Raw genomic sequence first — 17,456 nt, 5'->3', positions numbered from 1 at the left:
TTATCGGAAGGGTCTGTTGAGAGCATATGTTTGAAGGTGGGAAGTCCAATCCTAAAGATATGTTTTTCATTGTGCAATCGAATACTTATGCTTGTTTTTCCTTTGAGCACTTTGGGCATGGATTGTTGGGTGACTTGGAAGAAGGAAGGGTTTTGATTGTAGTTTTGTTCCCTCACCTTAAATAGGGGGTTAATCCTCAATCTTAGTCCTGTGGGATCTCCTCTATCAACTTATAACTTCAAGAAGGGAAATACTTGGGAAACCCTGATTTTGGTAGCATGGTCTCGTTTTCCCGTTTCACATTTTTCACTCCCCTCTTCACATTACAAGCCCTATTCCATCATCTTCCCTCTTTGGGTCCACAAGGCATTGGTACACCCCTTCCCTTTGTTCACATGTTAGGGTTGGGCCTGGAAATATTGCTGCAGAGGTTGATGCAACTAAATAAAAGGTTAAAAGAATATCATGGCCACAAGCAAGAAACAAAAGAAAAGAATACTATAAAATGCAAAAGATGGTTGGGACATTATATTAGCACGTGGGAAAAAGCCAAACATGAGCTCTACCCCTTCATAATCGCCATGACCTTGGTTCCTAGGGCCCCATGAGTGTCCCCACATCATTAAAGAACCCATGCACATCCCAACCCCTAGAGGGCGATGATATCATACACATCATGCTCTCATCCCTTGGAGTCTCGAGCAGTAATACAAAAAAAAATCAAGAAAAGGCAAAAGGTAAATGAAGAAGGGTGGAAAAGTAAGGTCGGGGTAACTCATGTATCCACGATTGCTCCCTCCTACATCTATACACCTAAATATGTGGATATCCCTCGTCATTACCATCCTTGAACCCACGACATTTGGCTTTGAGACCTCTGTGTCCCTTTCCATCTCATCATTATCCACATGACCCTTATCAATTGAAAGATGTATCGTGGATTTTTATTTCCCTTTAGGGGCTGGGAACACCTAATAGGGTTGTTGATTGGCCACTCTTACCTTGGGAGGTGACACTATTACAGGCTTAAAGCCTCAAATTTGGAAGGGAAGCCCAATATCAAGTCTCAATGTGCCCTTGATTAACAAGCTTGGTTCACTTAGATGCATTAATGAATTATTGTACTTGATGGTGAGGAAGCACATTGGGTCTTATATGTAATTGGTAGCTGGTGTTATCATGGGCTAGGCAACTTAAATGCAGCCCAAGCCCACCAAAGGATCATATTGACACCCCTAGGGGATGCATTGAGAGCCATGGGACTGATCATGTGTTAAAGCATCATTTCATGCCATGTGCACCCTCTGAACCTTCAACAATTTGTTTATTTCTCCACATTATTCATGAGATGATACACTTGGACACTACACCCCAACTGACTTAGCATGATCATGGCAGTTGATCCAAGGGTAGAGGAGGATTGTCTCACGTTTGAGATTTGGGAGGGTAGACACCATCATCTGAGGCCTCATTTGGAGTAGTTTACATATTTATCTTTTATAAGGAGAGCGATGAGATTAACATTTGTGCCCCAAACCTACCATGGGGCACGACATGATGACTTGCATGGAAAATTAGGGGCCATCCCCTAATTCATCTTTATTGGATCCCTCTCTCTTTTCATGGCACATAGAGAACTCAACACAACCCTCGGCTTGTGACCAAGGCTTGTTCTTAGCACATTATTTTATAATTTTGGGGACTCATTAGGCTAATTAGATTTAGAGAGACTCATAAATAGAAGTGAGTCTCATTTGTGAGAACTCATTATAATCACTTGGATTCCTCTCTAGTAAAATAACTCACTTTTTCTTTGGAAGCTATAGGAGTATCTTGGATGCACTATGATATTTGGAGCTGATTTTTTTATCTTGTCTTAGGGCTAGCCGTTGGTGCTCTAACGAGAGATTATAAGGAGGAGTTCGATGGGCACTTGGAGAACACACTTGTGCAGTTCGATTTTGCTGGGAAGTTGATTTCCGAGTAGCAGCTGTGAGTTGCCGGATGTGATTCAGTAAAGTCGAAGCAGTGAGAGAGGGGAAGGAATAGTAAAACAGAGGAGAGTTTTTCCAGATTCGGAGAGTGCAAGGCAAAGAAGGCATAGAGAGGTTCAGAGAGGCAGTGCAGTGCCACACAGAGCTTTAGAGTGAGTTCGTAAATATGCTGGAGAGTCGAGATCTAATGCCAGGGCTAAAGAGTCAAAGTGCCAGAGGCGAATCGATCAACAAGAAGGGTGACGCAGAGCCTAGAGGCTGTGACGCAGATTTGTGTAGGCTGACGCAGAGGCTACATGGGGCTAGCCATCTAGAGCCTGGATCAGATTTGGATCACCAGTGATAGTGTGAAATTTTTCTCACTACCTCTTTGCCAGTTTATTCTCTGTATCAGATTGCCAATTTGGGCATTTAATGATTTGTACCCAGATTACTATTGCATAATAATAAAACCCTTGGATGCTGCACTGGTTTTCCCACATTGGATTTTTCTGGGGACGTTTTGTCCAAAAACAACAATGTAATTTTGTGTGTTTATTTCTCTCCAATGCAGTATTTAGTTTCCACAGTGTTTTATTTTGTGTAGGCTGCAGTGTATGTATTTCGATATTTGGTGTAGAAAACTGCAAGTAATTTGTTCAAAGTAATTTAACAAATAGGTGAAATATCATCAATTTGTTGCAGTAGGAATCGGGTCACCGATTTTTCACAAGCTATATTTCAGGCCATGATTTATTGTAATACTAGGTTATGGTAAAGGCCAATTTAGTCAACTTTGATATGTAGGCTCAATAACCCCCTTGGGGAGGGCACCCTACTTATGTTCGCACATGACCCCTCTTGGTAGGATTTCCTACTTGAGTTGTTTATAAATACACAACTCAAATCTCATTTGTAATGTTATCTTCTGTGATCATGTGATCATTCTTTAACACATAGGCATCATTGTTTTTTACAAGTGATTAAGCCTACAAGCACTATATCTTTGTCCTACTCTTGTTTTGTGGCAATATTTTTCTCTCTCTATTGCACTTGTTTAGTGCTGTTTTCTTATAAACTTCTTCTTGTTCTCTTGTGATCTCAACACCTACAAGGTAACATTCTTATAGGACGTAAGATCTGAAGTGAAATAATAAGTTATAATAACAAGGTCACTTTGTTCTATGGTTGTGTTTTTCTCTCTAGCACATTTTTTGGACAGCCCTTAGTGATGTCGTCTCTTTTACTTTGGAAGGATTTTGGGTGGGTTGTTTGGTTTCATTCACTCCCCAAGGTCTGTTGTGATCTCAACACCTCTCAGGTAACATTCTTCTAAAATATTTCTATGGTTTTTATTTTCTCTCTAGCACATTTTTTGGACAACTCTTAGTGATGTTGTCTCGTTTACTTTCGCAAGATTTTGGGTGGGTTGTTTGGTTTCATTCACTCCCCAAGGTCTGTTGTGACCTCAACACCTCTCAGGTAACATTCTTCCAAAATATGCAAAGTCTGAACTGAAATAATAAAATATAATAACTTAATCATGTTAAAATTTAAGAAGTAAAAACAAGAACATGAGAGGAAATTGTGGACAAAATTTTTAGGGTAAGTGTTTTTGTTGAGTTTTCAGAGATAAATCTGATTATTTGATCTGATAATTACATTCCAGTGATTTCTTAATTATGTCATCTTATGTCACATATATCATTAAGCAATTATACATAGAAAATCTCAACAATAATGCAATAATGATAGTAGGATCATAAAGAGGCATCCAAGCACAAAAGAGACACAAATTTACCCTGGGAAAACACAACCTCTGGAAAATCCCAACAACCTTTTCTTAGGAGAAATGGTTCAGTTCAACAAAAGTACAATCTGATATTCAATATTGCAATAATCGTTATCGGGATATTATCGGCGAGGGGAAAAAATCGGGAAAAATCAGTAAAAATCGGGAAAAAATAACATACAAAAATATTCATTTTTTTTAATATCCAAAGCATCTACAACATAAAATAAATACATTGACACGTAAATATGATAAAAGAATTAATATATAAGATGTGTAATATCATTTCTAGTGCTACATTACACAACATCATGTCTTGAATAGGAAGTCCTGACTCCTGAGTCCCAACTCAACCTCAAAATATCAACAAAAAATATAATAATGTATCTCATATTATTAAAATTGGCAACTAGGGCCAAACTCCATATGGGTCACCTTATTTATGGCTGCTGATGTTGCAAAAAGGACGCAGAAACAGGACAGCAAGCTAGTTTGACCAGCGTTGACCCTCCAAGGAGTACGGATTGGGTGTGGTTGCCTCTCCTTGGCAGGCCACAATTTTTGGCACAAAAATCAAGGTGATTTGACCTCTGGTTTGACCGGAATTGACTGCCCTAGTTTAGGGCTGCAGTTGACTTCAGAAATCTGCACTTTGACTGAACTTTTGGGGCTGTTCTAGGGCTGTTTCTTCAGGCTGTTCGAGGACAAGTTGACCAGAAATTGACCAAATATTTTAGAGGTCAATTTCAGCTAGTTTGACCAAGTTTACTTCACTGATCTAGGGTTCGCTGTCGCTGATATGAAATTACAAAATTTAGATTTTGTACTATATCTCTTTGTTGAACTATTGAAGATAAAAGAAGATCAAAGGGTTTCCCAAATTTGGGGTTTGTCCCTGGCTAGTCGCCACATCTTGTGTCTTTTGTCTTGGCTTGTTTTCGGTTGATCATTTAATGTTCTATCTGCACTTTACTTTATTTATATGTGATTACTAATCAGTGGCTAATAAAAAGAAAATAAGTAAATTTCACTAAGCATAGAACATACCATAATTTACAAAGCCCAAGCAAGAGCAAGAGCAATCACCGAAGAGAAGGTTGGCAAGGCTATCTGAAAGAAATCATGGGGTCCTCAACACACTTCCCTGTTGAAGACAAAATCTGTCAGAAGTCTGACTATCACGGATGGAAGGTGTCTCTCGATCTAACATTAGAGGAACAGGAAGTGTTGGACCATGTGAGAGGCGGAATTGTTGAGCCTCCATCGAATGCATCCGCTGTTGCTAGAAGCAAATGAACCAAGGGAGAAGTCAAAGCAAAGAAGATCATCCGGGACTCTATCGACAAACGCTTGGTGGCCTATGTTTTCGAGCTGAACACCTCCAAGGAAATCTATGATAGATTGGTGAGTTTATTTAAAGTTAATGATGCAAATCAAGTCTTGTTTTTTAGAAATAAGCTGAAGGAAATTAAGAAGGGCAAAGATGAAAGTATGCAAGCATACTTCTTAAGGATCATCGGGATCAAGAACGATCTCCTATCTATTGGGGAAGTAATTCCTGATAGGGAAATGGCACTCACAACTCTTGGAGGACTACCATCTGAATGGTATATATTCAGGATTACTCTCCTCAACAATAATGTAATTCCTGGATTTGAGGAATTAATGGTGGGATGCATTCAAGAAGAAGCAAGGATGGAAGAACAAGAAATGCTCACACTTAAAGGTCATCCCTCTGCCTTTTCTTCTCATGCTAAAAGAAGAAACAATTCCGGGGCTAAATTCAAAGGAAAGGCCAGACCAAAGGGTGGAAGAAAAGGACGATGTTACAATTGCAATAAAATAGGTCACTATGCAAGGGAGTGCCCTGATAAAAAGGACTCACATCGGGATGATGATCAAAATCCCTCTCAAGGAAATCAAAGGAATGGCAGGTCAAATGGCCGAGGTAAAAGAAGTGCTAGAAATCAAGGAAGAGGACAACCATTCAAGAAGGCAAGAAATTCCAGGTATGAATCTAACACTGTTAACAATAAGCAAGATGAATATTATCTACCAGCAACGCTATCTACTTTTGCTCCCCCAGACTCGCTGGGAAATTGGCTCATTGATAGTGGTGCCTCAAGGCTTTTCACTGGTTACAGAGAAGCTCTCTATAATCTAATAGAGAAAGAAACCAACCTGGAAATTGTTCTTGGAGATAATTCAAAATATCCCGTGAAAGGCGTAGGAAATGTTACTCTTAAATTGAACCAGGGTAATACAATCCACCTACAAGATGTATTATATGTACTTGATCTCAAAAAGAACTAATGTCCATTTCGGCTATAGAAGAAAAAGGCTACAAGGTGTCCTTAAGCAATGGCAAGGTATGTCTATGGAAAAAGAATATTAAAGATGCCTTCACTCTTAGGTTTCGAGTTTATTCATTATATCAGGTCAGAGGAAGTCCGCTAGGTGTCATGTCTTGTGACACATCTCTTCAGTTCGAACTATGGCATCGGAGGTTTGCTCACCTTCATTATAAAGCTCTACCCGATGTGAGACAAATGGTGACAGGGATGCTCGAATTTCGAGTAGAACAAGAAGGTGTATGTCCAGGATGTGGCGGAGGAAAGCTCCAAAGGGGACTATTCCCCTCAAGCCAAAGCAAGACCTCCGATATATTGCAATTGGTTCACTCAGAGATATCTGGTATGATACTTGTGAACTCCTTGGGAGGATATTCATATTACCTCACTTTTTCAGATGATTATTCTTGCAAGACTTGGATATAATTCTTGAAAAAGAAGGATGAAGTGTTCTCCTGGTTTCGACATTTCAAAGCCTTGATCAAGAATCAAACTGAGAAGAAGATCAAGACCTTAAGGACTGATAACGGGACTGAATATGAATCCAGTGAGTTTCATGACTTTTGTAATGAGGCTGGCATTAAGTGGGAGACTACTACACCATATACTCCGAAACAGAATGGTGTGGTGGAAAGGAAGAACCGTACGATTGTGGAAGTTGTCCGTGCTATGCTCCATGATCAAAGACTTCCGAAGTTTCTATGGGCCGAAGTTGCAAACACCGCCGTATATGTACAAAACTGATGCCCTCATCAAGCATTGGGTTCCAAGACTCTCGAAGAGATATTCACTGGTAAGAAACCTGACGTATCTCATTTTAGAATTTTTGGAAGCCCTGTATATTTTCATGTGCCGAAGGAGAAAAGGAATAAATTGGGTGCATCTGGAAAGAAAGGAATCTTTGTGGGCTGTAGTGAAAATACTAAGTGCTATAGAATCTATGTGGCTGGTCAAAGAGAAGTCGAGATTAGCCATGATGTCACTTTAGAACAAGAAGGTGTATGTCCAGGATGTGGCGGAGGAAAGCTCCAAAGGGGACTATTCCCCTCAAGCCAAAGCAAGACCTCCGATATATTGCAATTGGTTCACTCAGAGATATCTGGTATGATACTTGTGAACTCCTTGGGAGGATATTCATATTACCTCACTTTTTCAGATGATTATTCTTGCAAGACTTGGATATAATTCTTGAAAAAGAAGGATGAAGTGTTCTCCTGGTTTCGACATTTCAAAGCCTTGATCAAGAATCAAACTGAGAAGAAGATCAAGACCTTAAGGACTGATAACGGGACTGAATATGAATCCAGTGAGTTTCATGACTTTTGTAATGAGGCTGGCATTAAGTGGGAGACTACTACACCATATACTCCGAAACAGAATGGTGTGGTGGAAAGGAAGAACCGTACGATTGTGGAAGTTGTCCGTGCTATTCTCCATGATCAAAGACTTCCGAAGTTTCTATGGGCCGAAGTTGCAAACACCGCCGTATATGTACAAAACTGATGCCCTCATCAAGCATTGGGTTCCAAGACTCTCGAAGAGATATTCACTGGTAAGAAACTTGACGTATCTCATTTTAGAATTTTTGGAAGCCCTGTATATTTTCATGTGCCGAAGGAGAAAAGGAATAAATTGGGTGCATCTGGAAAGAAAGGAATCTTTGTGGGCTGTAGTGAAAATACTAAGTGCTATAGAATCTATGTGGCTGGTCAAAGAGAAGTCGAGATTAGCCATGATGTCACTTTTTTCGAAGATATGGCTCTTAGCAAAGTAGACAATCTTCCTACTCTAAGAGGATCTAAAGAAGCTGACACTAGGGAACCAAAGGAAAAGGAAGATGAAACAATGCATGATGTGGAAGAACCTATGGATCTTATTGATCCTTCTCCACAAGAGCCTTCCTCTTCTAGGAAGAGGCCTTCATGGCTTAGGGGGGCACCCCGAGGAACCTTTCGTGAAAGTAAAAAGCTGAGCAGGTATCAGGGATACTTGACCATCATGAGCACGATCATCCAAAATGAGCCTTCATCATTTACAGATGCCGTCAATCATCAAGTATGGAAAGATGCTATGACCGAGGAATATGAGTCCATTATGAAAAATGATGTCTGGGATGTGGTCCCCAGACCCCAGGACAAAGCAGTTGTCACTTCAAAATGGCTTTACAAGATAAAGCATGCAGTTGATGGAAGTGCGGAAAAGTATAAGGCTCGTTTTGTTGCTCGTGGCTTCTCCCAGAAGGAAGGTATAGACTATGACGAGATATTTGCACCCGTTGCCCAATATACCACCATCCGCTCGATCATAGCCCTTGCTGCTTCCCAAGGATGGAGCCTAGATCAGATGGATGTCAAGACTGCATTCTTACATGGTTTGATCAAAGAGGAGGTCTATGTGGAGCAACCTGAAGGATTTGAGATTTATGATCGAGAATCTCATGTGTGCAGGTTGAAGAAGGCCCTCTATGGGCTAAAGCAAGCACCCCGAGCATGGTATGAGAGAATCGATAGCTACTTGATGAAGCTGGGATTCACTAGAAGTGAAGCCGACCCTAACCTTTACTTTAAGGTTATAGATGACAAGCCTCTCATACTGGTGCTTTATGTTGACGACCTCTTTCTAACAGGTGCAGACCCTCTCATTCACAAATGTAAGAGGGAGCTGGCTTCTGAGTTCGAGATGAAAGACTTAGGACTCATGCACTATTTCCTAGGACTCTAAGTCTGGCAGAATTCAGGGGAGATTTTCCGATCTTAAGGAAAATATGTGGTGAAGATATTGGAAAGATTCGGCATGGTGGACTACAAGCCTGTAACTACCCCGATGGATTTTGAATTTAAGAAGTTAAGTGATAGTGCTGCCGGACCCATTTTACGAAATGCTACAGAGTATGGACAACTCGTCGGAGCATTGATGTTCTTGGTAAACTCCTGTCCTGATATATGCTTTGTAGTCAACACATTGAGTCAACATATGGTTGAGCCTCACCACTTATATTGGATTGGTGCCAAGAACCTGCTGAGATATCTTCATGGCACAATCACTCATGGGTTGAGATACATTGCCGGAGATGTGAGACTACTTGGGTATACTGATGCTGATTGGGCGGGTAGTGTGGTGGACTGAAAGAGCACTTCCGGGTGCTGTTTCTCTTTGGGTTCTGCCTCGATATCTTGGATGAGCAGGAAGCAGAAGTCAGTGGCTTTGAGCACCGCTGAGGCAGAATACATTGCTGCTAGCTTGGCCTCTTGTGAGGCAGTCTGGTTGCGAAAGCTCTTCAGTGAGCTGTTTGGATTTACATTAGATACCACCGTGATTCTATGTGACAACCAGAGTGGGATCCGTTTATCAGAAAATCTCGTATTTCATGATTGCTCCAAGCATATCGATATCAGGTACCACTATATTCGAGCTATGGTGCGGCGAGGAGCAATAAGGCTCCAACATATCGGTACAGATGAACAGGTTGTCGACATTCTGGCAAAGCCCCTAGGAAAGTCAAATTCCTGACTTTCCGAGAACGACTTAGTGTCATTCAGAGACCCTTTGATGAGGGTCGAGTATGATGTATTGAGCTTTGGGAGCTCTAGGGGGGGCGTGGGGTACTTCTTGGAGCAACATGTGACCACAGGGTGAATCACCATCCCTTGGTGGTGCACTATGTGCAGGGTAAAGGTCAACCTTCCCTTGTGATACCCCATGGCGATTGTGGCACATGATGATTAGTTCTCTTGTGGGCCAGGATGATTCGTTCTCCGTGGCGACTGTGGAACAGGATGATTAGTTCTCCTGTAGGCCAAAATGATTAGTTCTCCGTGGCATCCACTAGACAGGATGATTCGTTCTCCTGTGGACAAGATGATTAGTTCTCCTGTCGAGGCATCCTACCCATGCAGTCTGGGACTCATGGGAAGTACCTCTCATCTGATCAATGAGAAGGGAAATGAGGATAGGGACCGTAGTAGTTCTATCGATGGACGCATTGTTGTATCTACCGTACTCCCTATGCTAGGGTGACCTCCATTGATTTGGGATCAATGATACTGATATGGGATTAGTGAGAGTGAGACACACTCTGAGACTGACTTTGGGTCAGTGGGGATGGTATGATGCATCCTCGATCATTTCTTCTTCTTCATAGTTCGAGCAGAGCAGAGCAAAGCACAACAGAGTAGAGCAGAGTGGGGTCAAGCCGTACAGGACAGTGCATTTGATGGATGGACAGCAGTGACGGTCTAACAGATTGCAGATGAAGTTCTCCCTAGTTGAGAGGGAGTGTTAAAATTGGCAACTAGGGCCAAACTCCATATGGGTCACCTTATTTATGGCTATTGATATTGCAAAAAGGACGCAGAAACATGACAACAAGCTAGTTTGACCAACGTTGAGCAACGTTGACCCTCCAAGGAGTGCGAATTGGGTGTGGTTGCCTCTCCTAGGCAGGCCGCAATTTTTGGCACAAAATTGAGGTGATCTGACCTCTGGTTTGATCGGAATTCACTGCCCTAGTTTAGAGCTGCAGTTGAGTTCAGAAATCTGCACTTTGACTGAACTTTTGGGGCTGTTCTAGTGCTGTTTCTTCCAGCTGTTCGAGGAATAGTTGACTAGAAATTGACCAAGTATTTTAGAGGTCAATTTTAGCTAGTTTGACCAAGTTTGACTTTGCTGATCTAGGGTTCGCTGTTGCTAATATAAATTTACAAAATTCAGATTTTGTACTATATCTCTCTGCTGAACTATTGAAGATAAAAGAAGATTTGATCAAAGGGTTTCCCCAAATTTGGGGTTTGTCCCTAGCTAGCCGCCACATCTTGTGTCTCTTGTCTTGGCTTGTTTTCGGGTGATCATTTAATGTTCTATCTGCACTTTACTTTATGTATATGTGATTGCTAATCAGTGGCTAATAAAAAGAAAATAAGTAAATTGCACTAAGCATAGAACATACCATAATTTAACACATATCATGAGTCATATTGTCATATACAATGAAATGGACCAAATAACTAAAGTCTAATACTACTGATTTCCTCTGCCCCTCTAGATGTAGATGCCAGTGGAGTTGGCAGTGGACTCTGCTGTTGTCTATACGCTGTAGAACTAGGAGCTATAGGAGGTAGACCATGTCCTAAAAAATCATGATCTTTTTCGCGATTTTTTGTGAAAAAAAAGATTAGCGTAAAAATCGGGCGATAATATCGCCAAACTAAAAAAAATTGCGATTTTCCGATATTATCGCAATAATATCGCGATTTTTGCAACACTGCTAATATTCACATGTTAACCTAGGTCAAACTAGTCAAAAATCATAGTGCTGGTCAAAACAGACCTCAATCTAGGCAGCGTATCAGGTCTCGGTCCCTTTTGTTTATAAGGCCGAGGTTCTCGGCCTCCTCTAGGGCTTTGGCTCTCCACAGAAAATAAGGTCTCGATCCTTCTAGGGCTTCGGCCCTTCCATTGAAACAAGGTCTTGGTCCTTCTAGGGTTTCGGCCCTTCCACTGAAACAAGGTCTTGGTCCTTCTAGGGTTTCGGCCCATCCACAGAAACAATGTGTGCAGACCTGAGGACTTTTGACCTCCTACAAGCAGAACCTCGACCCTCTCAAACTCTGCCCAAAAGTCTTCCTTTTTGCATCTAAGTTGCTGGAAATGGCTACCTCAAACCCCAAAACATCGTTTTGCCGTTTTGGATCTAGATCCACATACGAAACGCCGACAAAATGTTTTCAATGCCGTTTTTATGTTGGAAATTTGCCTTTTTTTCACAGCCGTTTTTCAGCCATTTTTCCAAAAAATACCTGCTGTTTTAAAAAATCAATACGTTTAGGGAAATCATGATACGTTTTGGCCAGAAACAAAAACGTTTTTCCATAAATGGCATGCATTGCCTGCCGGGAACGATTGTAAAGTTTGATTGTATTTTTTTTAATTCAACATGTAACATTACTTTTACCCTAACCTAAAAGATTAAAGTGCCGCCGCGGAAACAATAGCAGAGTGTCACCTGTGCAAGTTGTCGAGAAGTTGACTGTCATTGCCGCCGAGTGACATCGATGCAGTGTTCTGAACCTCTGTTTGAGCCATTGAAGCCGTCGAGACTCGAGGGTGTTTACTGTTAGTGTTTGGCTGCCATTGAAGCGTCGTTGCAGTGTTCTGTAACTGTCTGAGCCGCTTGAGCCGTCGAGACTCGAGAGTGACTAGTGGTAAGTGATAAACAATTTCGGCCCTCTCCAATATTGCTTGAATACATTTGCTTTTACCCTTACAAATCGGCCCAGCTTCTTCAAAATAAACATATGTCGGCCCTATCCAGACTTTTACCTTACATATATGTATAAATACCCTTTGATTTTTTCATTCTTCTTTGATGTAACTTGCTGGATACTTCCTCAAGACTCAAGAGTCAATAACTAGGCTGCACCCTTCTGCAATTCCATGGTTTGTCTTTCATGAAAATTGATGGATAATGCAACAGTCTTGGGCTTTAGTAATCTACAACAATTCTGGAGTTTTATAACATCTGATAACTACGTTTTCTGTTATAAAATCAATTTTATAAGAGACCAAGCTCACATATCTACTATGTTGGCCTTTGCTACAAGATTTCAAAATATGTAGCATTCATTTCTTTGAAAAATTCGTCATGGTGAATGCCCTCCTATGCAGGTCTATACCTCTTGTTCTTAGTTCTTACTACTTAGTGAGAAAAAGCCTAATCCTTGTTTTGTTCATTCATGTTTATACTTGAGAGATACCAGACTATCATATCACCACGCACTGATTGATTTCCAATCACCACTATTCCTTGAACCATGTGCTACATTCCATGCCCGAGTTCAACGAGAGCACCTGCTATGTGTGTGTAATCCTTAGGAATCTTCGGGCCATCATTTGAACTTTGTTGTATGAATTTGCCAGATTTCTCTATTTTGGCCCTTGGGCCTTCTTGGATCTTCCTTTATTTCTAAATTTTAAGTTTGTAAATTGTAATTTGTTTTTTTTGAAATACATATATGATATTTGTCAATTTTCTTTTTCAGTTTCATTTACATCATCATCATCATCATCATCATCATCATTCATGGCAACTTCAAGTTCAGCCATTCATGAGGCAGAGGAAGTGGCACAGGAAATTGAATCAACCCCTAAAGTTGATCCAAAGTCACCACTTTGGAAATATGTAACTACTGTTGGGAAGATCCAAGGAGGTGGATCATTGGCATGGGTTTGCAGTGAGTGTAAAAAGGAGTATAAGGAATTATACACATGGGTTAAATCATATTTGCTTGGGTTATAAGTTAATGGGGTTAAAAGAGAATGGGACATATGGAAATGGTTTAAGCAAGGCAAAAATTGCAAAATATCAGAGAGAACAAGGCAAGGCAAATGCTAAAGCAAATGAGGCAAATCCTGCCTCCCATTTAAGACACCCAACAAGGTTGGGAGCATCTTCAAAAAGCCTCCACTTCATTCTCATGGAATTGTTGGTTCATAGCGGTCAAATTTGGGACCGCTTGAAAAGAGTTTTAATAGTGATGCTCGAGAGATAGCAAATGCAGCTGTAGCTCAATGCATTTATGCAAATGGTCTTCCCTTTAACCTCGTGCGATCTCCTTACTGGGCAAAGATGGTAAAAACAGTGAATGAATCTCCAAGAGGGTACAAGAGCCTTGGATATGAGAAGTTACGAACCACATTGTCGAGTGCTCAAAAGTTAGATTTCGAGGCTAAATTAGGCCCCATTCGTGATTCATGGCTCATTTCAGGGGTGCCCATCATTTTTGATGGATGGAAAGATCAAAGAAATAGGCCTTTGATTAATGTGATTGCTCAGAGCCCACGTGGGGCAATGTTTTTGAAGGTAGTGGATTGTGAAGGGCATATGAAAGATTCTCAATTCATTGCTAACATCTTAATTGAAGCAATTGAATTGGTGGGGCCTGAAAATGTTGTCCAGGTAATAGCTGACAATGCAACCATGTGTAGAGCAGCAAGCCTAATTATTGAAGGCAAATATCAACATATCTTTTGGATCCCTTGTGCTGTACATTCATTGAACCTCATGTTGAGCAAGATGGGGAAGCAAATTGAGTGGATTCGAGTTATTTTCAAAGAGGCAAAAGAAATTCAAGCTTGTCACAAACCACCACATGTCCCAAGGCATCTGCAGGGAATTTGCTAAGTTGGAGCTCCTTAAGGTACCTATACTTTAAAGTTTATTAAATATTTCATAAATTCTAATTTCTCACTCTAAATTCAAATATTTAAATTGGATTCTTAAATGTCATGATTCATGAATCATAATAGTTATTCAATGAAATTATGATTTTTAATTTGTTGAAATTTGAAACATTGGCAATTTGACATCTGCAGGTTGCGGAGACTCGATTTGCTTCTCACATCATAGCCTTAACAAGGCTTATGCAGGTGAAAGATGCATTACAATCAATGGTATGCAGTTCTCTTTGGAATCAATGGAGGTAATCCTAATCTGATAGAGCACAAGCAATGAAACGGTTGGTTGTTGATGATGAATGGTGGGATAGGGTGGAGTACCTCTTGGCATTTACTAAGCCAATTGTGGATTTGCTCCGTATGTTTGACACAAATATGCCTAATTTGGGAGAGGTGTATGAGGGCATTGATTCCATGATAGAGAAGATAAGGTTGGTTATAAATGCCAAGGAGAATGACCCGAATGAATTCTTTTACAGAGAAGTAAAAGATATATTGACCAAAAGGTGGAACAAGATGACCACCCCATTGCACCTTTTAGCCTATGCAGTGAATCCAAAATATTATGCTGTAGAGTTGCTAAGTGATCCAGAAAGAACCGCACCAAACAAAGACCTAGAAGTCACAGAAGGATTTAAAAATGCTTTTAGAAAGCTTTTTGTAGATCTCGAAATTGGGCTTCAGATTCGTGCACAATTTTCTCATTTTGTGGGATCAGAGGGTTGGGGTTGTGATATTGAGTGTATGCGGGACAAGACCAGATTAAGTCCAATTGAGTGGTGGAATTTGTATGGTGGGGTACTTCCACATATCCAAAAATTGGCCATCAAGATCTTGTCACAGGCAGGTTGCTAGTTCTTCTTTAATAGAAAGGTGGAGTACATACGATTTCATCCATTCAGTGAGGCGAAACAGATTGGGTTCTAAGAAGGCTGAGGAACTAGTGTATGTTCATTCAAACCTTCGCCTTCTATCACACAAGAGAGATGAATACAAATTTAGGCCCACCAAATTATGGGACGTGGAACCAGAGTTGCCTGACTTGGATATGACATTGAATGCGATGTCTCATATGAATTCGTTTGATGCAGAGTCACCAATAGGTGGATCTTCAAGTGGACATGGCAACAATTTTCCCAGTCCCACTTCTAGAGAGGATGTGGAATCTTATAGTGGCATGAATGAAGACATATTTGATGATATGTAAATGTAATTTATGATGGACCATGGTGTTTTAACTTTTAAACTTTTGAACAACCATATGAATTATGAATAATGATAGTAGACTGCCAGTCATAGTTCATTTTGTACTTTGTACTATGTAGTAATTGGTATGCATTATTAGTTTTGGTAATGATGGTGTTTGTATAACTTGTCATGTTGATAACTTGATGTTTGAAATTTGAAAGAAAAACCTGATGATATGTTGAAACTTGAATCATGAATGTTATAATAATCGTTAATGATGATGATAATGTTTATGGCATATGCTGAATTGATGATGATGAATCATGATAGATCATAGATGATAACTGATTATGTATCTACTATTTAGTCTTTATATCTAATCTAGATTCTAAAATATGAATGGCAATATCAAATTTTTATTTTTTAAATTTATATATATATTTTATTTATTTATTTATTATGTGCCGTTTCCTGCCGTATTGTATCTAGAGTTTTTGAAAAATTTCCGTATCTGTATCCGTTCCCGTATCTGTTTCAGTGCAACTTAGTTTTGCATGTGTGAACAGCAGAATGTAGATGTGATGACGATCCAAAATTCTGTCCAAATGATGGAGGTCAAGTGTCCTATAGTGATCTTGTGATGCCCAAGGGGCACGTCCCCTTGGCTGGGCTGACTTGACAGTTGGACCCGACCTTCAAACAAATTAATATAGTGCAAATTTAAAGTTAATTTTCCCTCCATTTCTTGCATGGGCCGACTTGTGTAGCTGGGGAATACCGAAAATCAACATTTTTAATGTGATCTTGAAAACCAATATAAAAGTGGACCTACATGCCTGGATATAATACTTCATTTTTGTTCAGTTGTATGGCTTGAATATTTTTTGGCCAACAAAAATTATTAAACAAATTATTTACGAAAGATGTTTGTTGGTGATTTGTGAGAGACCATAGTGTTATGGAAAGTAAAGTTATTTGCTCTTAAATGGATAAGAAATTTAGTCTGTGCTTAGAAAGCTAACAAATGTGATAGAAATCAAGGGAATCCATTCTCTGCAGCGTGCTGGCTATACAATGTCACTGCGGGTAATATCCTACATGAATAACTTTTTATGGACTACCTATCTCACAGATGACTTTCATGTAACAAGGCAGCTAAGAAGCAGTAGTGTCTAAGCCCCATGGTTTTGGTGTGTTCTATTTTTATTTCACCTTGAGTAGAGTAACTAGGATGAGTTATAAAATTTGAGCATCTTATATTTCTCTATTCATTATATGATGGTGCATTGTTTTCCAAACAATCCTTGCTGGAAGTATATGCGATTGAAAACCATTCATTTCTTATCTGTAGTTGGAACATTTCATAGAAGAGAACCAGTAACAAGTTACTTTTCATTGCTTTGGCGCTTATTTTCCATAACTGTTTGAATAACATGCAGTGAGACAACAAAATTAACTGAGGTATCAGTGAGTGACAAGTTGGAAACTTTCCGTTCGGAGCAAGAGGTATCTTCAAAGCCCTATGTTGGTTGCCATGCTTTTATCTGTGAGACAAAAATTTTTATTTTTCACTATTCATTTTGGTAGTATGTTAAAGGATAATTACAGTTTGATTAAACATGTGTAGAAAAAAACAAGCTTGTAGATGCATTTGCTTCTTGTTTGGCTAGCTGAGTCCAGCACTTCTAATCACAATTTCCTCCGGACATGTCTAGGAGTTATGATCCTCATTTAGTAATGCTTTTATGTTGATCTTATAGAAATGCGAAGAGATACCTTAGAGTCTGGTCTGAATGATTAATGATTGTTGTTCTAAATGCTAGGTATTGGGCTAGAAGTGGTATTTATGGGGAGGTGGGGATGCTTTTGGGATTATAGTTTAGTTCTTGGCAGGATTATGGTATTGACATGCTTTAGTGT

At 39.9% G+C, this 17,456-nt stretch overlaps 1 protein-coding gene across 1 annotated transcript in view; it reads left to right on the top strand.

The window, feature by feature from the left end:
* The window catches only part of APP1 (aminopeptidase P1), a 256,238-nt gene that overhangs the window by 150,778 nt on the left and 88,004 nt on the right, over positions 1-17,456 (top strand). Inside the window, exon 9 of the mRNA XM_089385818.1 lies at positions 16,976-17,042. Within this exon, the coding sequence (XP_089241944.1) occupies positions 16,976-17,042 (67 nt within the window). The remainder of the gene's footprint in view (positions 1-16,975; positions 17,043-17,456) is intronic.

Source organism: Pinus tabuliformis, chromosome Q (genome assembly GCF_031772625.1).
Source record: "Pinus tabuliformis cultivar Carrire ecotype Pingquan chromosome Q, CPIR1, whole genome shotgun sequence".
NCBI classification, from domain to species: Eukaryota; Viridiplantae; Streptophyta; class Pinopsida; order Pinales; family Pinaceae; genus Pinus; species Pinus tabuliformis.
This window is presented reverse-complemented; position numbering and strand designations above follow the sequence as displayed.